The sequence below is a fragment of the Melanotaenia boesemani genome, chromosome 13, assembly GCF_017639745.1.
Source record: "Melanotaenia boesemani isolate fMelBoe1 chromosome 13, fMelBoe1.pri, whole genome shotgun sequence".
Taxonomy (NCBI): Eukaryota; Metazoa; Chordata; class Actinopteri; order Atheriniformes; family Melanotaeniidae; genus Melanotaenia; species Melanotaenia boesemani.
In genome coordinates, this window is record NC_055694.1 from 34,306,125 (window position 1) to 34,333,723 (window position 27,599).

Genomic DNA, 27,599 nt, shown 5'->3' on the forward strand with positions numbered 1-27,599 from the left:
GAGAAGAAGAATAATAATTAAAGCTGCAAGCAGCGTTGGAGGCCCTCGCACCTCTGGCGCCGCTTCGGCCTATTGCACCGCCCCATCACCCCGCAACCTCCCTCCAGCAGCGCGGCCGCTCTCGCCCACAGCCATATACCCATTCTTCCAGAGTTTATCTCCATCAAGAGGTGATTTTCCTCATGAGAGGATCAACTTGCACCTCAGCCTTTCCAGTGATGACATCTGAAGCATTCATGACCTTGTGTCTTACAAACTGTGTTGAATTCCCACAAACTGGAGCATGATTTTATCAAGAGGAAAATTCCACGTGGCCACTAGGTGGTGGTAAAGTTGTTTTAATGTAGGACCATGTTCAGGTTGGAACTCTAATGAGAACAGGAAAATATCAGCTCAATTGGTCAACTGACAGCAGGGTTAGAGCCACTTCCTGTTTCATGGTGAATGATCTAACCATCACAGGAAGCCATTATAATTATGACGGTGCAAGAAGTAAGTCATATTTTCAACCATGAGCTCATGAAGGATGATATTAATGAGTTTTAATCAGTTTTACAGATGATAAAGGATTAAAATGGTGGGACTTCCTGTTCCCAGGGCGCGGAGCTCTTGCATTGACAACATCAAGACATGAAGAGGCTTTTTTGTTTGTCCTGGCATGTTATATAAATATGCCACATTTCATCAATGTCAGTCAAAGCAGTGGTTGGAGCTGATAGATTAAATATTTATAGGGGGCGCTATCGAGCCATATTACCAGCATATGTCTATTTGAATCAGTTCCAGGCCTGACCAGTGTCCTCCCTGCCAAGTTTGGTGGAGAGCAGGAGTACATTGGGTCACTTACAAGTACGTCCTGTTTCATGGCGGTGGTCGCCATTCGCCATGTTTTGCTTGAGGAAGGAACTTGAGTTTTTTTTTTTTTGTAATATCATGAAAGGGTTTGACCTGATCTCAAGCACTTTTGAGTGTGTGAGGTTAATCCCCGACGAGAGGGACCCCGCTGCAGGAAAAAGGCACTTCCTGTTTCAAGTGGGCGGGGCTTAGGCCAAGACCAGAAGTAGTTACATGTATCTGTTAAGGAGCAAACTCTGATCAATCAGTGCAAGTGTGATGCTGATTGGATGAAAATTGAGGGATTTATACTCAATAATGATGTCATGGCGTCTTATCCAACCTTGTCATGGCGCCACGGTCTCGCCATGCAGCGTTTAGCAATGTCCAGATGACAACATCTGGACATGTAGATGTGGTCGGCATGGAACTGAAGTGAAACATGTGCAGTTTGGTACAAAATGAGTGTTGTATTTCAGAAATAATAGATTCCTTGCTTGATGGCGAAACATCAAAACTTGATGACGCGCCGCCGCTGAACGCCACCTCCTATTAGAAAATTTTCAATAACTTTTGACCACGCATGCCTCTGGAGTGTTCAGACTGAGTTTGAGGTAAATACAATAAAATCTGTAGGAGGAGTTCGTTCAAATGCAAGGCAAAGAAACGTGCAAAAATGACCCCAAAAATCACACTATTTTCAAAATGGCCGACTTCCTGTTGAAGTTATCACATAGGTCCAAGAGGCTTTTTTGTACATCCTTCCACGTTCTATCAATATACTGGATTTCAGCCATATCGGTCAATGTAGTGGGCAGTTATGATCAATTAAATATTTGTAGGGGGCGCTGTAAAGCCATATTGCAATTTTTCCAGCATATGTCAATGTGGCTGAGTTCTCGGCCCGTCCGCGCTCCTCACTGGCAAATTTGGTGGAGATCAATGTTACAATGGGTCAGTTACAAGGACTTCCTGTTTGATGGCGTCGGACCACTATTCGCCATGGTTACGTTTGGCAAAGGAACTTGAGATTTTTATTGTGGTATCATGAAAGGGTTTGACCTGTTGTGAAGCACTTTCAAGTGTGTAAGTTTCATTCCTGAGGAGATGGACCCCGGCATCTGAGGAAAAGCACTTCCTTTTGGAAGTGGGCGGGGCTTAGGGCTAGTCTGGAATTGGTCGTATAGATCTGTTCAGGGCCAGACACTGATTAATCCCTGCAAGTCTGATGGGAATTTAATAAGAATTGAGGGATTTATAGTGATTTATGATGTCATGGCGTCTTATCGAAGTTCGCCATGGCGCCACGGTCTCGCCCTGCAGTGTGGAGCAACAGTTTTCCCTGGATATCATCACCAACTTGTTTTCTGCTGTCTGACCCAGTTTGGACCTGGTTGTGTCCAAAACGTCAAATAACTGGGTCTCTGAGTAACAACCATCACTTCCTGTCGCCAGGGGGCGTGGCCAATTCATAACCCATATATTGACATGTAGTTGTGTTCAGAATGTGACTGGCATCATACATGGCCATTTTGGTTCAGATATATTGTTTTATGTGGAAGTTATTTTACTTTCGTTTTTCATGGCGAGATGTCAACCTTTGAGGCCCCGCCCCCTTCATGCCCTTACTCCTATTAGAAAACTTTCAATAACTTTTAAAGACACATGCCTTCTGGACATCCTGAGCTATTTTGGTAGCGGTACGATGAAATCTCTAGGAGGAGATAGATTTTGAAAATGTCAGTAAAACGCCAAAATGGCGACTTTGACCCAAAATGGCTGACTTCCTGTTGGTTGTAGGCTGTTGCTCCAAGAGGATTTTTTGTTCACCCGAAGATTTAGAATATATGTAACGATTTTCATGAAGATTGATGACGTGCAGTGGCGGGGCATATTAAATAGGTGGCGCTCTCATTCAATTTTGCCCGAACAGTCCCAAGCACCCCAAAATATCAAATTTTTCGCATTCCTTTGGGGGGGTACACAAAAATAGGCGTGTTTTCATACATGTTCAGGTCCCCAAAAATGCCTCCAATGTTTAAGAAGAAGAATAATAAGAAGAAGAAGAAGAAGAAGAAGAAGAATAAGGAAAAAACGGAGCAATTACAACAGGCCTTCGCACCGCCTTCGGTGCTCGGGCCTAATTAAAGCTGCAAGCAGCGTTGGAGGCCCTCGCACCTCTGGCGCCGCTTCGGCCTATTGCACCGCCCCATCACCCCGCAACCTCCCTCCAGCAGCGCGGCCGCTCTCGCCCACAGCCATATACCCATTCTTCCAGAGTTTATCTCCATCAAGAGGTGATTTTCCTCATGAGAGGATCAACTTGCACCTCAGCCTGTCCAGTGATGACATCTGAAGCATTCATGACCTTGTGTCTTACAAACTGTGTTGAATTCCCACAAACTGGAGCATGATTTTATCAAGAGGAAAATTCCACGTGGCCACTAGGTGGTGGTAAAGTTGTTTTAATGTACGACCATGTTCAGGTTGGAACTCTAATGAGAACAGGAAAATATTCAGCTCAATTGGTCAACTGACAGCAGGGTTAGAGCCACTTCCTGTTTCATGGTGAATGATTCTAACCATCACAGGAAGCCATTATAATATGACGGTGCAAGAAGTAAGTCATATTTTCAAGCCATGAACTCATGAAGGATGATATTAATGAGTTAGAATTAGTTATACAGAGGATAAAGGGTTAAAATGGTGGGACTTCCTTTTCCCAGGGCTATGGTGTTGAGAACATCAGGACATGAAGATGGCTTTTTTATTTGTCCTGGCATGTTATATAAATATGCCACATTTTACTATGTCGTTCAAAGCAGTGGGTGGAGCTGATAGACTAAATATTGATAGGGGGCGCTATAGAGCCATATTACCAGCATATGTGTATTTGAATCAGTTCCAGGCCTGACCACTGTCCTCCCTGCCAAGTTTGGTCGAGATCAGGAGTACATTGGGTCAGTTACAAGTACTTCCTGTTTCATGGCGGTGGACGCCATTTGCCATGTTTTGCTTGAGGAAGGAACTTGAGTTTTTTTTTCTCTTATATCATGAAAGGGTTTGACCTGATCTGAAGCACTGTAGAGTGTGTGAGGTTAATCCCTGACGAGAGGGACCCTGCTGCAGGAAAAAGGCACTTCCTGTTTCAAGTGGGCGGGGCTTAGGCCAAGACCAGAAGTAATTACATATATCTGTTAAGAAGCAGACTCTGATTAATCAGTGCAAGTGTGATGCTGATTGGATGAAAATTGAGGGATTTATACTCAATAATGATGTCATGGCGTCTTATCCAACCTTGTCATGGCGCCACGGTCTCGCCATGCAGCGTTGAGCAATGTCCAGATGACAACATCAGGACTTGTAGATGTGGTCGGCATGGAAGTGAAGAGAAATATATGCAGTTTGGTACAGAATGAGTGTTGTATTGCAGAAATAATAGATTCCGTGCTTGTTGGCGAAACATCAAAACTTGATGAGGCGCCGCCGCTGAACGCCACCTCCTATTAGAAAATTTTCAATAACTTTTGACCACGCATGCCTCTGGAGTGTTCAGACTGAGTTTGAGGTAAATACGATAAAATCTGTAGGAGGAGTTCGTTCAAATGCAAGGCAAAGAAACATGCAAAAATGACCCCAAAAATGACACTATTTTCAAAATGGCTGACTTCCTGTTGAAGTTATCATATAGGTCCAAGAGGCTTTTTTGTACATCCTTCCAAGTTCTATCAATATACTGGATTTCAGCCATATCAGTCAATGTAGTGGGCAGATATGATCAATTAAATATTTGTAGGTGGCGCTATAGAGCCATATTGCAATTTTTCCAGCATATGTCAATGTGGCTGAGTTCTCGGCCTGTCCGCGCTCCTCACTGCCAAGGTTTGGTGGAGATCAGCAGTACAATGGGTCAGTTACAAGTACTTCCTGTTTGATGGCGTCGGACCGCTATTCGCCATGGTTACGTTTGGCGAAGGAGCTTGAGATTTTTATTGTGGTATCATGAAAGGGTTTGACCTGTTGTGAAGTACTTTCAAGTGTGTACGTTTTATTCCTGAGGAGATGGACCCCTGCGTCTGAAAAAAAGCACTTCCTGTTGGAAGTGGGCGGGGCTTAGGGCTAGTCTGGAATTGGTCGTATAGATCTGTTCAGGGCCAGACACTGATTAATCCCTGCAAGTCTGATGGGAATTTAATAAGAATTGAGGGATTTATAGTGATTTATGATGTCATGGCGTCTTATCGAAGTTCGCCATGGCGCCACGGTCTCGCCCTGCAGCTGTAGGAGCAACAGTTTTCCCTGGATATCATCACCAACTTGTTTTCTGCTGTCTGACCCAGTTTGGACCTGGTTGTGTTCCAAAACGTCAAGATAAGATGGGTCTCTGAGTAACAACCATCACTTCCTGTCGCCAGGGGGCGTGGCCAATTCATAACCCAAATATTGACATGTAGATGTGTTCAGGATGGGACTGGCATCATACATGGCCATTTTGGTTCAGATACATTGTTTTATGTGGAAGTTATTTTACTTTCGTTTTTCATGGCGAGATGTCAACCTTTGAGGCCCCGCCCCCTTCATGCCCTTACTCCTATTAGAAAACTTTCAATAACTTTTAAAGACACATGCCTTCTGGACATCCTGAGCTATTTTGGTAGCGGTACGATGAAATCTCTAGGAGGAGATAGATTTTGAAAATGTCAGTAAAACGCCAAAATGGCGACTTTGACCCAAAATGGCTGACTTCCTGTTGGTTGTAGGCTGTTGCTCCAAGAGGATTTTTTGTTCACCCGAAGATTTAGAATATATGTAACGATTTTCATGAAGATTGATGACGTGCAGTGGCGGGGCATATTAAATAGGTGGCGCTCTCATTCAATTTTGCCCGAACAGTCCCAAGCACCCCAAAATATCAAATTTTTCGCATTCCTTTGGGGGGGTACACAAAAATAGGCGTGTTTTCATACATGTTCAGGTCCCCAAAAATGCCTCCAATGTTTAAGAAGAAGAATAATAAGAAGAAGAAGAAGAAGAAGAAGAAGAATAAGGAAAAAACAGAGCAATTACAACAGGCCTTCGCACCGCCTTCGGTGCTCGGGCCTAATTAAAGCTGCAAGCAGCGTTGGAGGCCCTCGCACCTCTGGCGCCGCTTCGGCCTATTGCACCGCCCCATCACCCCGCAACCTCCCTCCAGCAGCGCGGCCGCTCTCGCCCACAGCCATATACCCATTCTTCCAGAGTTTATCTACATCAAGAGGTGATTTTCCTCATGGGAGGATCAACTTGCACCTCAGCCTGTCCAGTGATGACATCTGAAGCATTCATGACCTTGTGTCTTACAAACTGTGTTGAATTCCCACAAACTGGAGCATGATTTTATCAAGAGGAAAATTCCACGTGGCCACTAGGTGGTGGTAAAGTTGTTTTAATGTAGGACCATGTTCAGGTTGGAACTCTAATGAGAACAGGAAAATATCAGCTCAATTGGTCAACTGACAGCAGGGTTAGAGCCACTTCCTGTTTCATGGTGAATGATCTAACCATCACAGGAAGCCATTATAATTATGACGGTGCAAGAAGTAAGTCATATTTTCAACCATGAGCTCATGAAGGATGATATTAATGAGTTTTAATCAGTTTTACAGATGATAAAGGATTAAAATGGTGGGACTTCCTGTTCCCAGGGCGCGGAGCTCTTGCATTGACAACATCAAGACATGAAGAGGCTTTTTTGTTTGTCCTGGCATGTTATATAAATATGCCACATTTCATCAACGTCAGTCAAAGCAGTGGTTGGAGCTGATAGATTAAATATTTATAGGGGGCGCTATCGAGCCATATTACCAGCATATGTCTATTTGAATCAGTTCCAGGCCTGACCAGTGTCCTCCCTGCCAAGTTTGGTGGAGAGCAGGAGTACATTGGGTCACTTACAAGTACGTCCTGTTTCATGGCGGTGGTCGCCATTCGCCATGTTTTGCTTGAGGAAGGAACTTGAGTTTTTTTTTTTTGTAATATCATGAAAGGGTTTGACCTGATCTCAAGCACTTTTGAGTGTGTGAGGTTAATCCCCGACGAGAGGGACCCCGCTGCAGGAAAAAGGCACTTCCTGTTTCAAGTGGGCGGGGCTTAGGCCAAGACCAGAAGTAGTTACATGTATCTGTTAAGGAGCAGAACTCTGATCAATCAGTGCAAGTGTGATGCTGATTGGATGAAAATTGAGGGATTTATACTCAATAATGATGTCATGGCGTCTTATCCAACCTTGTCATGGCGCCACGGTCTCGCCATGCAGCGTTTAGCAATGTCCAGATGACAACATCTGGACATGTAGATGTGGTCGGCATGGAACTGAAGTGAAACATGTGCAGTTTGGTACAAAATGAGTGTTGTATTTCAGAAATAATAGATTCCTTGCTTGATGGCGAAACATCAAAACTTGATGAGGGCGCCGCCGCTGAACGCCACCTCCTATTAGAAAATTTTCAATAACTTTTGACCACGCATGCCTCTGGAGTGTTCAGACTGAGTTTGAGGTAAATACGATAAAATCTGTAGGAGGAGTTCGTTCAAATGCAAGGCAAAGAAACGTGCAAAAATGACCCCAAAAATCACACTATTTTCAAAATGGCCGACTTCCTGTTGAAGTTATCATATAGGTCCAAGAGACTTTTTTGTACATCCTTCCAAGTTCTATCAATATACTGGATTTCAGCCATATCGGTCAATGTAGTGGGCAGATATGATCAATTAAATATTTGTAGGGGGCGCTATAGAGCCATATTGCAATTTTTCCAGCATATGTCAATGTGGCTGAGTTCTCGGCCTGTCCGCGCTCCTCACTGCCAAGTTTGGTGGAGATCAATGTTACAATGGGTCAGTTACAAGTACTTCCTGTTTGATGGCGTCGGACCACTATTCGCCATGGTTACGTTTGGCGAAGGAACTTGAGATTTTTATTGTGGTATCATGAAAGGGTTTGACCTGTTGTGAAGCACTTTCAAGTGTGTAAGTTTCATTCCTGAGGAGATGGACCCCGGCAGTCTGAGAAAAAGCACTTCCTGTTGGAAGTGGGCGGGGCTTAGGGCTAGTCTGGAATTGGTCGTATAGATCTGTTCAGGGCCAGGACACTGATTAATCCCTGCAAGTCTGATGGGAATTGAATAAGAATTGATGGATTTATAGTGATTTATGATGTCATGGCGTCTTATCGAAGTTCGCCATGGCGCCACGGTCTCGCCCTGCAGTGTAGGAGCAACAGTTTTCACTGGATATCATCACCAACTTGTTTTCTGCTGTCTGACCCAGTTTGGACCTGGTTGTGTCCAAAACGTCAAATAACTGGGTCTCTGAGTAACAACCATCACTTCCTGTCGCCAGGGGGCGTGGCCAATTCATAACCCAAATATTGACATGTAGATGTGTTCAGGATGGGACTGGCATCATACATGGCCATTTTGGTTCAGATACATTGTTTTATGTGGAAGTTATATTACTTTCGTTTTTCATGGCGAGACGTCAAATTTTGAGGCCCCGCCCCCTTCATGCCCTTACTCCTATTAGAAAACTTTCAATAACTTTTAAAGACACATGCCTTCTGAACATCCTGCGCTATTTTGGTAGCGGTACGATGAAATCTCTAGGAGGAGATAGATTTTGAAAATGTCAGTAAAACACCAAAATGGCGACTTTGACCCAAAATGGCCGACTTCCTGTTGCTGTTAGGCTGTTGCTCCAAGAGGGTTTTTTGTTCGCCCGTGCATTTAGAATATATGTACCAATTTTTCTAAAGATTGATGACGTGCAGTGGCGGGGCATCATAAATAGGTGGCGCACTCATTCAATTTTGCCCGAACAGTCCCGAGCACCCCAAAATACGTAAATTTACGCATTCCTTTGGGGGGGTACGCAAAATTAGGCACGTTTTCACGCATGTTCAGGTCCCCTAAAATGCAATTTACTTTTAAGAAGAAGAATAATAAGAAGAAGAATTAAAGCTGCAAGCAGCGTTGGAGGCCCTCGCACCTCTGGCGCCGCTTCGGCCTATTGCACCGCCCCAACGGCCAACAGCCTCCTTCCAGCAACACAGCCACTCTTGCCCACAGCAATAAACCCATTCTTGCAGAGTTTATCTCCATCAAGAGGTGATTTTCGACATGAGAGGATCAACTTGCACCTCAGCCTGTCCAGTGATGACATCTGGAGCATTCATGACCTTTTTTCTTACAAACTGTGTTAAATTCCCACAAAGCGGAGCATGATTTTATCAAGAGGAAAATTCCACGTGGCCACTAGGTGGCGCTATATTCGTTTTCATGTAGAACCATGTTCAGGTTGGAACTCTAATGAGAACAGGAAAATATCAGCTCAACTGGTCAACTGACAGCAGAGCTAGAGACACTTCCTGTTTCATGGCGAATGATATAACCATAGGGGGCGCTGTAGAGCCAAATAACCAGCATATGTCTATTTGAATCAGTTCCAGGCCTGACCACTGTCCTCCCTGCCAAGTTTGGTGGAGATAGGGAGTACATTGGGTCAGTTACAAGTACTTCCTGTTTCATGGCGGTGGACGCCATTCGCCATGGTTTTGCTTGACAAAGGAACTTGAGGTTTTTTTTTTTTGTAATATCATGAAAGGGTTTGACCTGATCTGCAAGCACTTTTAGAGTGTGTGAGGTTAATCCCATGACGAGAGGGACCCCGCTGCAGGAAAAAGGCACTTCCTGTTTCAAGTGGGCGGGGCTTAGGCCAAGACCAGAAGTAGTTACATGTATCTGTTAAGGAGCAAACTCTGATCAATCAGTGCAAGTGTGATGCTGATTGGATGAAAATTGAGGGATTTATACTCAATAATGATGTCATGGCGTCTTATCCAACCTTGTCATGGCGCCACGGTCTCGCCATGCAGCGTTTAGCAATGTCCAGATGACAACATCTGGACATGTAGATGTGGTCGGCATGGAACTGAAGTGAAACATGTGCAGTTTGGTACAAAATGAGTGTTGTATTTCAGAAATAATAGATTCCTTGCTTGATGGCGAAACATCAAAACTTGATGAGGCGCCGCCGCTGAACGCCACCTCCTATTAGAAAATTTTCAATAACTTTTAACCACACATGCCTCTGGAGTGTTCAGACTGAGTTTGAGGTAAATACGATAAAATCTGTAGGAGGAGTTCGTTCAAATGCAAGGCAAAGAAACATGCAAAAATGACCCCATTTTTTCAAAATGGCCGACTTCCTGTTGAAGTTATCATATAGGTCCAAGAGGCTTTTTTGTACATCCTTCCAAGTTCTATCAATATACTGGATTTCAGCCATCTCGGTCAATGTAGTGGGCAGATATGATCAAGTAAACATTTGTAGGGGGCGCTATAGAGCCGTATTGCAATTTTTCCAGCATATGTCAATGTGGCTGAGTTCTAGGCCTGACCGCGTTCCTTCCTGCCAAGTTTGGTGAAGATCAACGTTACAATGGGTCAGTCACCAGTACTTCCTGTTTGATGGCGTCGGACCACTATTCGCCATGGTTACGTTTGACGAAGGAACTTGAGATTTTTATTGTGGTATCATGAAAGGGTTTGACCTGTTGTGAAGCACTTTCAAGTGTGTAAGTTTCATTCCTGAGGAGATGGACCCCGGCGTCTGAAAAAAAGCACTTCCTGTTGGAAGTGGGCGGGGCTTAGGGCTAGACCGGAATTGGTGATATGAATCTGTTCAGGGCCTGACACTGATTAATCCCTGCAAGTCTGATGGGATTGGATCAGAATTGAGGGATTTATACTGATTTATGATGTCATGGCGTCTTATCAAAGTTCGCCATGGCGCCACGGTCTCGCCCTGCAGCGTAGAGCAACAGTTTTCACTGGATATCATCACCAACTTGTTTTCTGCTGTCTGACCCAGTTTGGACCTGGTTGTGTCCAAAACGTCAGATAAGTGGGTCTCCAAGTAAAAACCATGACTTCCTGTCACCAGGGGGCGTGGCCAATTCATAACCCAAATATTGACATGTAGATGTGTTCAGGATGGGACTGGCATCATACATGGCCATTTTGGTTCTGATATATTCTTTAATGTGGAAGTTATATCACTTTTGTTCTTCATGGCCTGACGGCAAACTTTGTGGCCCCGCCCCCTCCATGCCCTTTCTCCTATTAGAAAACTTTCAATAACTTTTAAAGACACATGCCTTCTGAACATCCTGAGCTATTTTTGTAGCGGTACGATGAAATCTCTAGGAGGAGATAGATTTTGAACGACGTCAGTGAAACATCAAAATGGCGACTTTGACCCAAAATGGCCGACTTCCTGTTGGGTTTAGGCTGTTGCTCTAGGAGGATTTTTTTTTCGCCCTATAATGAAGAACATGTGTAGGGATTTTCATAAAGATTAATGACGTGCAGTGGCGGGGCATCATAAATAGGTGGCGCTCTCATTCAATTTTGCCCGAACAGTCCCGAGCACCCCAAAATACGTAAATTTACGCATTCCCTTGGGGGGATACGCAAAATTTGGTGAGTTTTTGAGCATGTTCAGGTCCCCTCACGGGCAATTTACTTTTGAGAAGAATAATAAGAAGATTAAAGCTGCAAGCAGCGTTGGAGGCCCTCGCACCTCTGGCGCCGCTTCGGCCTATTGCACCGCCAAATCAGCCAGCAGCCTCCCTCCACCAGGACAGGAAGCTATTTTAATCATGATGCTGCAAGAAGCCAGTTTATTTTCAATCATGAGTTCATGAAGAATGATATTAATGAGTACGAATTGGTTTTACAAATAATAAAGGGTTAAAATGATGGGACTTCCTGTTCCCAGGGGGCGGGGCTATGGCGTTGACAACATCAGGACAATGCGAGGCTTTTTTGTATTTCCTGACATGTTCTATAAATATGCCACATTTCATCAATGTTAGTCAAAGCAGTAGTTGGAGCTGATAGATTTAATATTTATAGGGGGCGCTATAGAGCCACATAACCAGCATATGTCCATTTAAATCAGTTCCAGGCCTGACCACTGTCCTCCCTGCCAAGTTTGGTGGAGATAGGGAGTACATTGGGTCAGTTACAAGTACTTCCTGTTTCATGGCGGTGGACGCCATTCGCCATGGTTTTGCTTGACAAAGGAACTTGAGGTTTTTTTTCTGTAGTGTCATGAAAGGGTTTGACCTGATCTGAAGCACTGTAGAGTGTGTGAGTTTAATCCCTGATGAGCGTGACCCTCGTGTCTGAGAAAGGCACTTCCTGTTTCAAGTGGGCGGGGCTTAAGCCAAGATCAGAAGTAGTTCTATATTTCTGTTCAGGAGCAGACCCTGATCAATCACTGTAAGTGTGATGGTGATTGGATGAAAATTGAGGGATTTATTCTGAGTAATGATGTCATGGCGTCTTATCCAAGTTCGTTATGGCGCCACGGTCTCGCCATGCTGCGCTAAGCAATGTCCAGGTGACAACATCTGGACATGTAGATGTGGTCGGCATGGAACTGAAGTGAAACATGTGCAGTTTGGTACAGAATGAGTGTTGTATGTCAGAAATAATGGATTCCGTGCATGATGGCGAAACATCAAAACTTGATGAGGCGCCGCCGCTGAACGCCACCTCCTATTAGAAAATTTTCAATAACTTTTAACCACACATGCCTCTGGAGTGTTCAGACTGAGTTTGAGGTAAATACGATAAAATCTGTAGGAGGAGTTCGGTCAAATGCAAGGCAAAGAAACATGCAAAAATGACCCCATTTTTTCAAAATGGCCGACTTCCTGTTGAAGTTATCATATAGGTCCAAGAGGCTTTTTTGTACATCCTTCCAAGTTCTATCAATATACTGGATTTCAGCCATCTCGGTCAATGTAGTGGGCAGATATGATCAAGTAAACATTTGTAGGGGGCGCTATAGAGCCGTATTGCAATTTTTCCAACATATGTCAAGATGGCTGAGTTCTCGGCCTGACCGCGGTCCTTCCTGCCAGGTTTGATGGAGATCAATAACACAATGGGTCAGTTACAAGTACTTCCTGTTTGATGGCGTCGGACCACTATTCGCCATGGTTACGTTTGGCTAAGGAACTTGAGATTTTTATTGTAGTATCATGAAAGGGTTTGACCTGTTGTGAAGCACTTTCAAGTGTGTAAGTTTCATTCCGGAGAAGATGGACCCCGGCGTCTGAAAAAAAGCACTTCCTGTTGGAAGTGGGCGGGGCTTAGGGCTAGTCTGGAATTGGTCATATGGATCTGTTCAGGGCCAGACCCTGATTAATCTCTGCAAGTCTGATGGGGATTGGATGAGAATTGAGGGATTTATAGTGATTTATGACGTCATGGCGTCTTATCGAAGTTCGCCATGGCGCCACGGTATCGCCCTGCAGCATAGAGCAACAGTTTTCAGTGGATATCATCACCAACTTGTTTTCTGCTGTCTGACCTAGCTTTGACCTGGTTGTGTCCAAAACGTCAGAGAAGTGTGTCTCCGAGTAAAAACCATGACTTCCTGTCGCCAGGGGGCGTGGCCAATTCATAACCCAAATATTGACATCTAGTTGTGTTCAGAATGGCAGTGGCATCATACGTGGCCATTTTGGTTCAGATATATTGTTTTATGTGGAAGTTATATCACTTTCGTTCTTCACGGCGAGACTTCAAACTTTGAGGCCCCGCCCCCTCCATGCCCTTTCTCCTATTAGAAAACTTTCAATAACTTTTAAAGACACATGCCTTCTGGACATCCTCAGCTATTTTGGTAGCGGTACGATGAAATCTCTAGGAGGAGATAGATTTTGAAAATGTCAGTAAAACACCAAAATGGCCGACTTCCTGTTGGTTGTAGGCTGTTGCTCCAAGAGGATTTTTTGTTCACCCGAAGATTTAGAATATATGTAACGATTTTCATGAAGATTGATGACGTGCAGTGGCGGGGCATATTAAATAGGTGGCGCTCTCATTCAATTTTGCCCGAACAGTCCCAAGCACCCCAAAATATCAAATTTTTCGCATTCCTTTGGGGGGGTACACAAAAATAGGCGCGTTTTCATACATGTTCAGGTCCCCAAAAATGCCTCCAATATTTAAGAAGAAGAATAATAATAAGAAGAAGAAGAAGAAGAAGAAGAATAAGGAAAAAACGGAGCAATTACAACAGGCCTTCGCACCGCCTTCGGTGCTCGGGCCTAATTAAAGCTGCAAGCAGCGTTGGAGGCCCTCGCACCTCTGGCGCCGCTTCGGCCTATTGCACCGCCCCATGACCCCGCAACCTCCCTCCAGCAGCACAGCCGCTGTCGCCCACAGCCATAAACCCATTCTTCCAGAGTTTATCTACATCAAGAGGTGATTTTCCTCATGGGAGGATCAACTTGCACCTCAGCCTGTCCAGTGATGACATCTGAAGCATTCATGACCTTGTTTATTACAAACTGTGTTGAATTCCCACAAACTGGAGCATGATTTCATCAAGAGGAAAATTCCACGTGGCCACTAGGTGGTGGTAAATTTGTTTTAATGTTGGACAAATGTTCAGGTTGGATCTCTGATGAGAACAGGAAAATATTAGCTCAATTGGTCAACTGACAGCAGGGTTAGTGCCACTTGCTGTATAATGGCGAATGATTTAAACCATCATAGAAAGCCATTTTAATCATGCTGCTGTAAGAAGTCAGTCATATTTTCAACCATGAGTTCATGAAGGATGATGTCAATGAGTTAGAATTAGTTATACAGAGGATAAAGGGTTAAAATGGTTGGTCTTCCTGTTCCCAGGGGGGCTATGGTGTTGAGAACTTATAGGACATGAAGAGGCTTTTTTGTTTGTCCTGGCATGTTAAATAAATATGCCACATTTTATCAATGTTAGTCAAAGCAGTGGTTGGAGCTGATAGATTAAATATTATAGGGGGCGCTATAGAGCCATATTACCAGCATATGTCTATTTGAATCAGTTCCAGGCCTGACCACTGTCCTCCCTGCCAAGTTTGGTGGAGATCAGGAGTACATTGGGTCAGTTACAAGTACTTCCTGTTTCATGGCGGTGGACGCCATTTGCCATGTTTTGCTTGAGGAAGGAACTTGAGGTTTTTTTTCTCTTATATCATGAAAGGGTTTGACCTGATCTCAAGCACTTTTGAGTGTGTGAGGTTAATCCCTGACGAGAGGGACCCTGCTGCAGGAAAAAGGCACTTCCTGTTTCAAGTGGGCGGGGCTTAGGCCAAGACCAGAAGTAGTTACATGTATCTGTTAAGGAGCAGACTCTGATTAATCAGTGCAAGTGTGATGCTGATTGGATGAAAATTGAGGGATTTATACTCAATAATGATGTCATGGCGTCTTATCCAACCTTGTCATGGCGCCACGGTCTCGCCATGCAGCGTTGAGCAATGTCCAGATGACAACATCAGGACATTGTAGATGTGGTCGGCATGGAACTGAAGATGAAATATAGTGCAGTTTGGTACAGAATGAGTGTTGTATTGCAGAAATAATAGATTCCGTGCTTGTATGGCGAAACATCAAAACTTGATGAGGCGCCGACGCTGAACGCCACCTCCTATTAGAAAATTTTCAATAACTTTTGACCACGCATGCCTCTGGAGTGTTCAGACTGAATTTGAGGTAAATACGATAAAATCTGTAGGAGGAGTTCGTTCAAATGCAAGGCAAAGAAACATGCAAAAATGACCCCAAAAATGACACTTTTTTCAAAATGGCTGACTTCCTGTTGAAGTTATCATATAGGTCCAAGAGGCTTTTTTGTACATCCTTCCAAGTTCTATCAATATACTGGATTTCAGCCATATCAGGTCAATGTAGTGGGCAGATATGATCAATTAAATATTTGTAGGTGGCGCTATAGAGCCATATTGCAATTTTTCCAGCATATGTCAATGTGGCTGAGTTACCGGCCTGACCGCGTTCCTTCCTGCCAGGTTTGGTGGAGATCAAGTATACAGTGGGTCAGTTACAAGTACTTCCTGTTTGATGGCGTCGGACCAGCTATTCGCCATGGTTACGTTTGGCGAAGGAGCTTGAGATTTTTATTGGGGTATCATGAAAGGGTTTGACCTGTTGTGAAGTACTTTCAAGTGTGTACGTTTTATTCCTGAGGAGATGGACCCCTGCGTCTGAAAAAAAGCACTTCCTGTTGGAAGTGGGCGGGGCTTAGGGCTAGTCTGGAATTGGTCATAAGGATCTGTTCAGGGCCGGATCCTGATTAATCCCTGCAAGTCTGATGTGGATTGGATCAGAATTGAGGGATTTATAGTGATTTATGCTGTCATGGCGTCTTACCAAAGTTCGCCATGGCGCCACGGTCTCGCCCTGCAGCATAGAGCAACAGTTTTCACTGGTTATCATCACCAACTTGTTTTCTGCTGTCTGACCCAGTGTGGACCTGGTTGTGTTCAAAACGTCAGATAAGAGGGTCTCAAAGTAAAAACCATGACTTCCTGTCGCCAGGGGGCGTGGCCAATTCATAATCCAAATATTGACATGTAGCTGTGTTCAGGATGGGACTGGCATCATACGTGGCCATTTTGGTTCAGATATATTGTTTAATGTGGAAGTTATATTACTTTCGTTTTTCATGGCGAGACGTCAAATTTTGAGGCCCCGCCCCCTTCATGCCCTTACTCCTATTAGAAAACTTTCAATAACTTTTAAAGACACATGCCTTCTGGACATCCTGAGCTATTTTGGTAGCGGTACGATGAAATCTCTAGGAGGAGATAGATTTTGAAAATGTCAGTAAAACGCCAAAATGGCGACTTTGACCCAAAATGGCCGACTTCCTGTTGCTGTTAGGCTGTTGCTCCAAGAGGATTTTTTGTTCACCTGAACATTTAGAATATATGTAGCGATTTTCATAAAGATTGATGACGTGCAGTGGCGGGGCATAATAAATAGGTGGCGCTCTCATTCAATTTTGCCCGAACAGTCCCAAGCACCCCAAAATATCAAATTTTTCGCATTCCTTTGGGGGGGTACACAAAAATAGGCGCGTTTTGGCGCATGTTCAGGTCCCCAAAAATGCCTCCAATGTTTAAGAAAAAGAAGAAGAAGAAGAAGAAGAAGAATAAGGAAGAAACGGAGCAATTACAATAGGCCTTCGCACCGCCTTCGGTGCTCAGGCCTAATAATACGGAAAAAACATTCGAATTACAACAGGCCTTCGCACCGCCTTCGGTGCTCGGGCCTAATAAGGAAAAAACCGAACAATTACAACAGGCCTTCGCACCGCCTTCGGTGCTCGGGCCTAATTAAAGCTGCAAGCAGCGATGGAGGCCCTCGCACCTCTGGCGCCGCTTCGGCCTATTGCACCGCCCCATCACCCAGCAACCTCCCTCCAGCAGCACAGCCGCTCTCGCCCACAGTTAGATCCCCATTCTTCCAGAGTTTATCTCCATCAAGAGGTGATTTTCGTCATGAGAGGATCAAATTGCACCTCAGCCTGTCCAGTGATGACATCTGAAGCATTCATAACCTTGTTTCATGCAAACTGTGTTGAATTCCCACAAACCGGAGCATGATTTTATCAAGAGGAAAACTCCACGTGGCCACTAGGCGGCGCTATAGTCGTTTTCATGTAGAACCATGTTCAGGTTGGAACTCTAATGAGAAACGGACAATATCAGCTCAACTGGTCAACTGACAGCAGAGCTCGAGCCACTTCCTGTTTCATGGCGAATGATATGACCATAGGGGGCGCTATAGAACCAAATAACCAGCATATGTCTATTTGAATGAGTTCCAGGCCTGACCACTGTCCTCCCTGCCGAGTTTGGTGGAGATCAGGAGTACATTGGGTCAGTTACAAGTACTTCCTGTTTCATGGCGGTGGACGCCATTCGCTATGGTTTTGCTGGACACTGGAACTTGAGGTTTTTTTTCTGTAGTGTCATGAAAGGGTTTGACCTGATCTGAAGCACTGTAGAGTGTGTGAGGTTAATCCCTGATGAGCGGGACCCCGGTGTCTGAGAAAGGCACTTCCTGTTTCCAGGGGGCGTGGCTTAGGCCAAGACCAGAAGTAGTTACATGTATCTGTTCAGAAGCAGACCCTGATTAATTACTGTAAGTGTCATATTCATTGGATGAAAATTGAGGGATTTATACAGATTAATGATGTCACGGCACCTTGTCCAACCTTGTCATGGCGCCACAGTCTCGCCATGCAGCGTTTAGCAATGTCCAGATGACAACATCAGGACATGTAGATGTGGTCGGCATGGAACTGAAGTGAAACATGTGCAGTTTGGTACAGAATGAGTGTTGTATTTCAAAAATAATGGATTCCGTGCTTGATGGCAAAACATCAAAACTTGATGAGGCGCCGCCGCTGAACGCCACCTCCTATTAGAAAATTTTCAATAACTTTTGACCACACATGCCTCTGGAGTGTTCAGACTTAGTTTGAGCTAAATACATTAAAATCTGCAGGAGGAGTTCGATCAAATGCAAGGCAAAGAAACATGCAAAAATGACCCCCAAAATGACAATTTTTTCAAAATGGCCGACTTCCTGTTGAAGTTATCATATAGGTCCAAGAGACTTCTTTGTACATCCTTCCATGTTCTATCAATATACTGGATTTCAGCCACATTGCTCAATGTAGTGGGCAGATATGATCAATTAAATATTTGTAGGGGGCGCTATAGAGCCGTATTACAATTTTTCCAACATATGCCAATGTGGCTGAGTTCCCGGCCAGACCGCGGTCCTTCCTACCAGGTTTGATGGAGATCAACGTTACAATGGGTCAGTTACAAGTACTTCCTGTTTGATGGCGTCGGACCACTATTCGCCATGGTTACGTTTGGCGAAGGAACCTGACATTTTTATTGTGGTGTCATGAAAGGGTTTGACCTGTTGTGAAGCACTTTCAAGTGTGTAAGTTTCATTCCTGAGGAGATGGACCCCGGCATCTGAGGAAAAGTACTTCCTGTTGGAAGTGGGCGGGGCTTAGGGCTAGTCTGGAATTGGTCACATGGATCTGTTCAGGGCCAGACCCTGATTAATCTCTGGAAGTCTGATGGGGATTGGATCAGAATTGAGGGATTTATACTGATTTATGATGTCATGGCGTCTTATTGAAGTTCGCCATGGCGCCACGGTCTCGCCCTCCACCATAGAGCAACAGTTTTCACTGGATATCATCACCAACTTGTTTCCTGCTGTCTGACCCAGTTTGGACCTGGTTGTGTCCAAAACGTGAGATAAGTGGGTCTCCGAGTAAAAACCATGACTTCCTGTCGCCAAGGGGCGTGGCCAATTCATAACCCCAATATTGACATGCAGAAGTGTTCAGGATGGGACTGGCATGATAGATGGCCATTTTGGTTCAGATATATTGTTTTATGTGGAAGTTATATCACTTCCGTTCTTCATGGCATGACGGCAAACTTTGAGGCCCCGCCCCCTCCATGCCCTTACTCCTATTAGAAAACTTTCAATAACTTTTAAAGACACATGCCTTCTGAACATCCTGAGCTGTTTTGGTAGCGGTACGATGAAATCTCTAGGAGGAGATAGATTTTGAAAATGTCGGTAAAACGCCAAAATGGCGACTTTGACCCAAAATGGCCAACTTCCTGTCAGGTTTAGGCTGTTGCTCCAAGAGGATTTTTTGTTCGCCCGAAGATTTAGAATATGTGTAGCGATTTTCATAAAGATTGATGATGTGCAGTGGCGGGGCATCATAAATAGGTGGCGCTCTCGTTCAATTTTGCCCAAACAGTCCCGAGCACCCCAAAATACGTTAATTTACACATTCCCTTGGGGGGGTACGCAAAATTAGGCGCGTTTTCGCGCATGTTCAGGTCCCCTAAAATGCAATTTACTTTTGAGGAGAAGAAGAATAATAAGGAAAAAACGGAGCAATTACAACAGGCCTTCGCACCGCCTTCGGTGCTCGGGCCTAATAAATCAGCACTTACATGATTTTCCTCCCATATCTGTAGAAAAGACAAGTTTACGTAAGGGTCCATGAATAACTTACTGTACATAATGTTCTACCTTTTAAAGTATCCAACTGACTATTTTATGTATTTTAAGCAACATAAACACAGAAAAAAGAATCCCAAGAAGTCTGAAGGAAAATTAAATAATAATAATAATAATAATAATAATAATGATAATAATACATTAGTTTTTATTTATAAAGGTTTTTTTTCAATACAACACAAAGTGCTTTACATTAAAAACAATAAACTCATCATTACCCATCAAGTCCCACAGACCATAAACCTCTGAGCCACACATATACCCACATACACAACATACCAAATGTTCAGGATATTCAAGTTTTGGGTGGACTATACAGAAAATGTAAAAAAAAAAAAAAAACTTGCGGTTCATCACCACATCAGAGAAGCATGTGTTGTACTTGCACTCAGAAATTTAGAGAAAGGCAAATTAAGTTCACCTGTTCAAGTTCAAGCTTTTAGTGCATTCTATTTTCATTCTATTTTCATTCTGACATCATTCAACAGCCGAATATCCCCAACTTTTTCTGAGTAGTGTACACACACACACACACACACACACACACACACACACACACACACACACACACATGCACACACACACAAACATAAAATCATGATCTTTATATGTCTGAAACCAAACATGGAAGCTTAAATAAAACATGCTAAGCTGAAATAAGAGTAAAAACAACTTATCAAAATTAAAAATACTTTACAGTTCAAACGAACAAATGTATAAAACATGCTTCATAAAACTATAGAATGTAAATCCATGCATGTAGGTTTCTAGCCCAGGTTAATTAGCAACCCGGTCCCTGGTTAGACTTTCACAATAAAAACAGACAATTAAAACAGTGTTGAGTTAAAATATTTAAACCATTAAAAAGGTATCCAGAAAGATCAGTGTTTACAATCAAATATAAGATGTCAAACACAGGAAGCAGCACCAGGATAAGGAAAAAGAAAGAATTAAAAGAAAAAAGAAAAAAAAGAAAGAATATTAAACTTGGAGGGGTGTGTGTGTGTGTGTGTGTGTGTGTGTGTGTGTGTGTGTGTGTGTGTGTGTGTGTGTGTGTGCTGGTGTTTGTGCTTGCATGTGTACAGATCTCTGCGTACCTAAATAAAAACAGCTGTTAATGTGGAACAAAGTGAAGCATAAACTTGGGAGTGACATAAGTTGGTAAAGATGGACTAACAACAATGAAATGATAAAAGTAGAGATGCACATTAAGCTGTTAAATAAAACAAGGTCAGTAAAATGGATGGAAAATGAACAAAAAAGCTAACATGCTAACAATTTGACAAACACAAGCAGAAATATCTGGTAACGGAAAAAAAAATCTATTTTCTTTCTCCTTACTTTGTTTTTCTGGGAAAATAGACAAATGGGTCTCAAAAGTACAAAAAAAAAAAGAAAGAAAAAAAAAACATGTAGCTTACCTTTGCTTGTGTGGCTTTGTGCAGAATGACTCTGATGGCTCAGCCCGTCTTTTATAGGTTATTTTAGATTCACTTTCGGTTGTAGCAACTTCCTGCCCAGCAGTGTTGGGACAGTTACTTTTAAAAAGTAACTTTTGCTCATTACTCTTTACTTAAAGTAAAGTAATCAGTAACTTTTTATGCTACTTGCTACTTTTATGTAACTTTTATGTAGCACGACTTTCGGCAGAACTACATATTTGTTCCTAAATGTGTAGGCCTACATAAAGTTATATTATGTGAGACATAATCGAATAACTTTAAAATGTCTTGCTGTTGGTCCATCATAAAATGTTGGTCCATCATATCAATAAATTAAATAAAATTGCATTACACAGCTTTAGGCAAAGACATTTTAGTCAAAATAAAATCAGACAGAACTTAAAGAATGACTAGCCACAGAACTGAAAAGACTGTTTTAACTGAAAATGTTGGCCTCTTCACAATGAATAATAACAGAGAGAAAACAAGGCATTAGGCATTAGGCATAGGCGCAAAAGGAATAATTGTATTGGTTAATTGTATTCTGTTTACTTACAGGAAAACCCCCACACATACAGGAAAACCACACGCATATGCACCCACTCTGTAAAGATGTTTGAGGATAGAAAACAGACCAGTTAAATCAACCAACTTGTCTCATCCTTTCTTCACCAATCACCTTCATCTACGCCTACACTCACAGCTAAAGAAACGTCCAGGCCTTGAGTAGAGTTCTGGCTGACACTCCAGGTTGAGAGCTGTAATTAATATGTCCAGTGCCTTACAGTCCTTCACACCCCAGCTATCTCCCCTGTATATACTGTTTATCTTTTAAACTATGGATGTGGTTGTGTTGTACATGTTGCCATACTACATGTCAAGCTCAACGGTGGACCGGCTTAAAAGAAAGGTGCACACAGATCCAGCTCTCCACGAAGATGTTCAAATAAAAAAAAACGCATGTCAGTATTGCTAAGTCATACCAGTCTTTTACATCATAGAGAGAGTTTTATCGTTCTGCATTAATATGAAAGAGATCTTGTGACAGGTGAAGTAGCTGAAGAAGCTGGTAAAGCAAGCTATCAACCAAATAAACTGAAAACTTTACAAGGCCAACAGGTTAAAATACAGCTGTTGTAACTAATTTGTTCTTAATCTGTTAAAAAAGGATCATTTAAAAAAAGATTTTAAAACATTTTTTGGAGCGCTTTCATTTTAAAAATGTTTAAAAAATCTGATGTTTCTCCTCAAATAAAGACTAGTCCTTGCTGTTTAGTTCCATATAAAGGTTATTTCTCTGGTAAACTCTACATGCTTTCATTCTGCTCTGCAAGCATAAAGATAAAATCTTAGACGACATACGCAACCCCTCTCCTTTTCCTTTTGGTTTTAACATTTCAAAGAGCAGCTGAGTTGCTCTTAATAATCAAAATGTAAAATCTTAGCTATGAGAAAAGAAAAAAACACATTACAGTTATGCTCAGATTTGAATGGACATTAACTATTTTTTACTTATAAAATGCAGCAGCTAAAAAATAGTAGACGACCATCAAGAAAACTGATGTTACACCAGAGAGCTAAAAAAGAGAGCAGCACATTTCCTGTTTCAGACTCCATTTCAAAACATGTGTGACAGTGTTTATCACAACCTTCTGCAAAAACCAATGACAAGGATGTGGTTTATACTTTGACTTCCAACTCGTATGTTCAGCTTGCTACTCTGATCTCATACTGTCAAGTCTACCTACAATGTAAAAGCTGTTGCCGATAGCCACTTTCTTTTTACTATATTATATTTCTTTTAAACAAAGTGAGATTTAAAAGAATGTTTTTTCATTCTACTCTTCCTTGTTGGGTCAGTCAGCTTTAAGCTTAAGTAACTGAGTTAAGTAACCCTTTCTATTTGTGTCAGGTCAAGATGCTCCTTCCCTGCTTCTGGTTCTGGTTCCTGACAAATTTTATTGATGAATTATCTGAATTATTGTTGGTTATCTCTAGTGATTTTAACCATTTTATCTTAACTGGGGATTTTAACATTCACACAGATAACATGACAGATGGTAATGTCAAGGAATTTTCTTCCATATTGGACATGTTTGGTTTGTGGCTACATGTAAGAGAGCTGACCCACATTCGAGGTCACATTCTGGACCCGGTTATCTCTAAAGGTGTGGATATTTCTTCTGTTGCGGTCACTGACTCAGTCTTGTCAGACCATTTTGGTATTTTGTTTGATTTACTAATCACTCAGAATGTCCAAATAACCTGCTCCTCAGTTAGGAAGAGGTACATTAATGAAAGAACAAGTCCCCCCCCCCCTATCCTGTCCAGCATCATAGCAGCAGAATGATAATCTGGTTGCTGTATTGTGCTGAACAAATTTGCTCTGCCAAGGGGAGGCTTACGGGCATAAGGCTCCTCTTGATAATCTGATTTTTTTTTTATTATTATTTATTTACTTTGAATCATGGAATCTTGCTGGACCTGACTGGAGGGGACAGAAAAAAAAGGAAGACAGCAAAAGGGAAAATATGAAAGGAGACACAAACATCACAGACAGAAGGAAATAACCTTCAATCCACACCATCACCAGACAACAAACTGTTACACCTGTACATGAACACACCAGAAAACGTCCTACAACTTTTACAGAAAAAAACAGAGCTGGTAGTCATTAAGAGTTCTTAAATAATAACCAAATCAAAAAGACATAACAACAACCAGAAAATAAAAAGAAGAATTATCTCTTAGTATATAAACCCACTGGACAACTCAGTGACTGTGTCAGCATGCAGAGAATGAGGAATAAGGAGTGATCAGTGATGAGGAGTGGCGAGTGAGATCATGCAAATGCGACCACGCCTCTACAGAGGTCAGAGGCAGACCAGGGCAGTCCAGAGACCCTCAGCTGCAGGCCCGGAACACCAACCCAAGCTACCCCACCCTGAAGACGACTCCAGCCCCACCCGAAGAGCGGCAGAGGAGAGCCCCAGCAAGAGCCTCCGCGGTCTTGGGGCACAGGTCCCAATGGGCCAAGGTTGGCAGCTACCGGCCCCGCCAGGGATCGGCCATCCAGGGCAGCCTGAGCGAAGGGCCCAGGGCCCCAGGAGCACAGAGGCGGGCCCCCACCCCCGGAAGGCAGAGGGCCCACACCATGCCTGGGAGGACCAGCCCCCCCCCCCCCCCCCCCCCCCCCAGACAACCACCCGGCGTAGATTCTGATTTCTGACATGTCATTCATCAGCGAGCTGCTAGTTAAGAAATAATCTAATCTAGAATAGGAATGGTGAACTGAAGAGAAGAAGGTGTATTCTCTTAGTGTGGGATGGTGAGAGCGCCAAGCATCACAGAGACCAAAATCCTTCAAGTACTGTTTCACAGTTTCTGAGGATTTCCAGACTCGATGAGCTCCTGTGGTACTTTGTTTGTCCAGTATAATGTTAAAATCACCTCCTATAATTAATGTGTTATCTGAGTGACCATAGAGGAGAAGAGGGAGTGAAAAGAGGGGGGAGGGGGGTCATCAACATTTGGACCATATATATTTGCACCAACCACAGAAATGAGGCTATATGCATATTACTGAAGCGTGTGGGCGTGCATCCCACTGCTTCTCCACGTGCATGTGTATCTGCCAGCTGGTTGTGACAGAGATGTATGTGCGCTTGTGTTGTTCTGTGTGTGTTCCTGTGAATCATGAAAAGTGCTGATGTGTATATAATATAATGACAAGTGTTACCGTTAACCGTTAAAGGGTCGGAGAGAAGAAGTGTAAAAAGTGAAAAGAGCGACAGTGCCAAAGGAAAAAAGTAATTTAAAAAACGCATCTGTGCTGAGAACAGTGTAGTGGAGACGGGCAGTGGATTTACTGTTAACTAAATGATCTTTTATGGCAGTTTTATGGATATAACATGATCTAGTGAGAAAACAGGAAAATTAAAGCACATACCAAGTCAGTAGAGCCACGGAGTGATGTCCGGGTCGCGGTACAGCTGTCCATTAATAAATAATTTATCTACCGCAATGACAACGCAAGCGCCTTTAGCGATGGATTTTCTCCTGATGGGAAACAGGACTCTCCGTCAGTCCAGAATCTCTCTTGGATATTGGTTTTTCTTCACCTGCTCCTTCTGTTTGAAGCTACAATGGGTCTTGGTCTATTGGTCCTGCGTTTCCTACCGCTGAGACGATGGAATCTGTGAAAGGAGATGTTTTTCACCATTTCCTCTGGGAGCTTCAGGTGAGTCTGGATGAAGTTTTTCACCGCGGTCTCGGGGTCCTCCTCCGTCTGCTCTGGAATCCCTGCAAATACCAGGTTCTCTCTCATGCGCAGCGCCTGCAGAGCGATCAGTTTCCTTAATCTTATTTTCTTCCGAGACGGGTCAAGCCCTCGGTGAGGGATTTTACAGACTCTGAGACTGGCATGTTCTACAGCCAGAGTTTCTATCTGCTTCTGGTTGAATTCTAAGAATTCACATAATGCGTGGAACTCCTTGGAGAATTTCTACCATGCTCAAACGCACATCAAAACTACTGAGTTTGTCTATAGAGATAAGAATGTCTGTTGAGTTGATCATTTAAATTTGAAAATCTTGAATGTAATGGATGCATAAGAATCAAGAGCACATTGAGTAAACAAAGCATCATGGAGAAGCACCACTGTAGTCACCGGCCTAAAAAGAGAATCCAGAAAAACAGTAGAAATGGTGGAAAATAAACTTCAAATTCACTCTGAGCTGTACAAACAAAGCCTGCGTAACTAGAACAATGAGCTGTGCAAGGCCAGAGAGCTGCATTTATCTGGAACGATTAAGAACATAAACAATTCTCACACTATGTTTGCTATGATTGAAAATAACTTGCAAATCCTCCTATACAGATAGGCCCAGAGCTCCTTTCCACTGAGAAATGCAACCAATTTGCAAACTTTAGCCAAAAAATAAAACATTTAGGTAAAATATTAATTCCACACAGTCTAACAAGAAAACTGGTCTGTCTAAAACCAAAAAATAATTCTGATGTTATGTCACAATTTAATATAGTCGATTTAAAAGTTCTACAAGAAACAGTTTGTGTTACGACCACTGCCTATTGCTGGCAGCTGCGGCTCATTCTGCTGTTGATTGCCTGGTTTGGAGGCTCTCTGTCTGGAGTGGCTGGATTCAACACACATCAGTCTCCTCCCTTCTGATTGACTAATCGTCGGACCAATCAGGCTGCAGCTTACTAGAAGCCAAGATTGAAAAAGGCTGCTGCTGCTCAGGCCGCTTTCCCCTCGCGTTGTGCACCGTGTGTGTGTTTATGGTATTAGGGTGAGACTGGTTAGCACAGGTGGTCTCATCCTGAGTGTGACAGAGGTTTTGGTTGTAGGGCTAACTGGGTGTTCGTTGTGCTTCGTGTTGGTGTTCCGTTTTGTGTCAGACCATTTTGTGCTGTCCTGTGGTAGGACTTAGTAATGGTTCTGTTTTGGTTGGATTCACCGTTATACACCAAGTTTTGTTTAAGCTTTGCTACCCCTTTAGTTGTTCTGTCATAGTGGGTGTTATGTGTTTAGTTTTGTTTGTGTTTATGTTCAGTGTTGGGCTAGGTTAGTGTGTTTTTGTTTGTGACGACAGTCACATTAGTTTATGGATCTGCTCTTTTGTTTGGTTTTAGTTTCCTCCCCGAGTTTAGTCATTTCTTTATTTGCACTCGGTGAGTTTTGTATAGGGTTTTGGTATATGTTTGTTATATTTATTTCAGCAGGTCAGCAAACCCCAACACTTTTATTTATTTTGTGTATTTTTCATTACAGGTTTCACTCGGTGTTTCACTGGAGTTTAATAAAATGTGCTCATTATTATTTTACATTTGACCCCAACGTCTATTTTTTGTTGCACCCAACCATACCCCTATATTGGGTCGTAACAGTTTGGCATTTGAAAACACATGTGTCACGTCGGACAGTCCCAGCAACCCAACCAGAAGCTGGGGCCCAGCCCGATGCAGTTGGCCATGTGATCCTCCTGGGCAATGGACAACGCTGACAACCTGGTGGCATAAGGCCACCAGGAATTAAGGCAGATCTTATGTACCCAGAAGGTGACAACTCCCTCCCAACTACCCCTACCCTGTAAAACAATCCCTCCTGTTAAAAGCACTACACACTGAATGAAAATAAAGTCCACTCCACTGCAAAACAAAAACCCAAAACCACACAATGTGCAACAAAACCTGTTAAGATGTCCCACACTACAGGTAGGCAGATGTTAACAGCAGGTAACAGTTGAAGAGCAAACTCTCCTATGGCGGCCAAACTCCAGGCGGCAGGTTAAAACAATTAAGGAAAAAAAAAAGAAAC

At 43.1% G+C, this 27,599-nt stretch overlaps 1 protein-coding gene across 1 annotated transcript in view; it reads right to left on the bottom strand.

Annotated features, from left to right (window-relative positions):
• Window positions 1-21,296, bottom strand: part of LOC121651007 (interferon-induced protein 44-like) — a gene marked incomplete at its 5' end in the record, with an annotated part of 29,147 nt that extends 7,851 nt beyond the window's left edge. Inside the window, one exon of the mRNA XM_042002847.1 lies at window positions 21,239-21,296. Coding sequence (XP_041858781.1) covers window positions 21,239-21,296 — 58 coding nt within the window. The remainder of the gene's footprint in view (window positions 1-21,238) is intronic.
• Window positions 21,297-27,599: the final 6,303 nt, after the last annotated feature.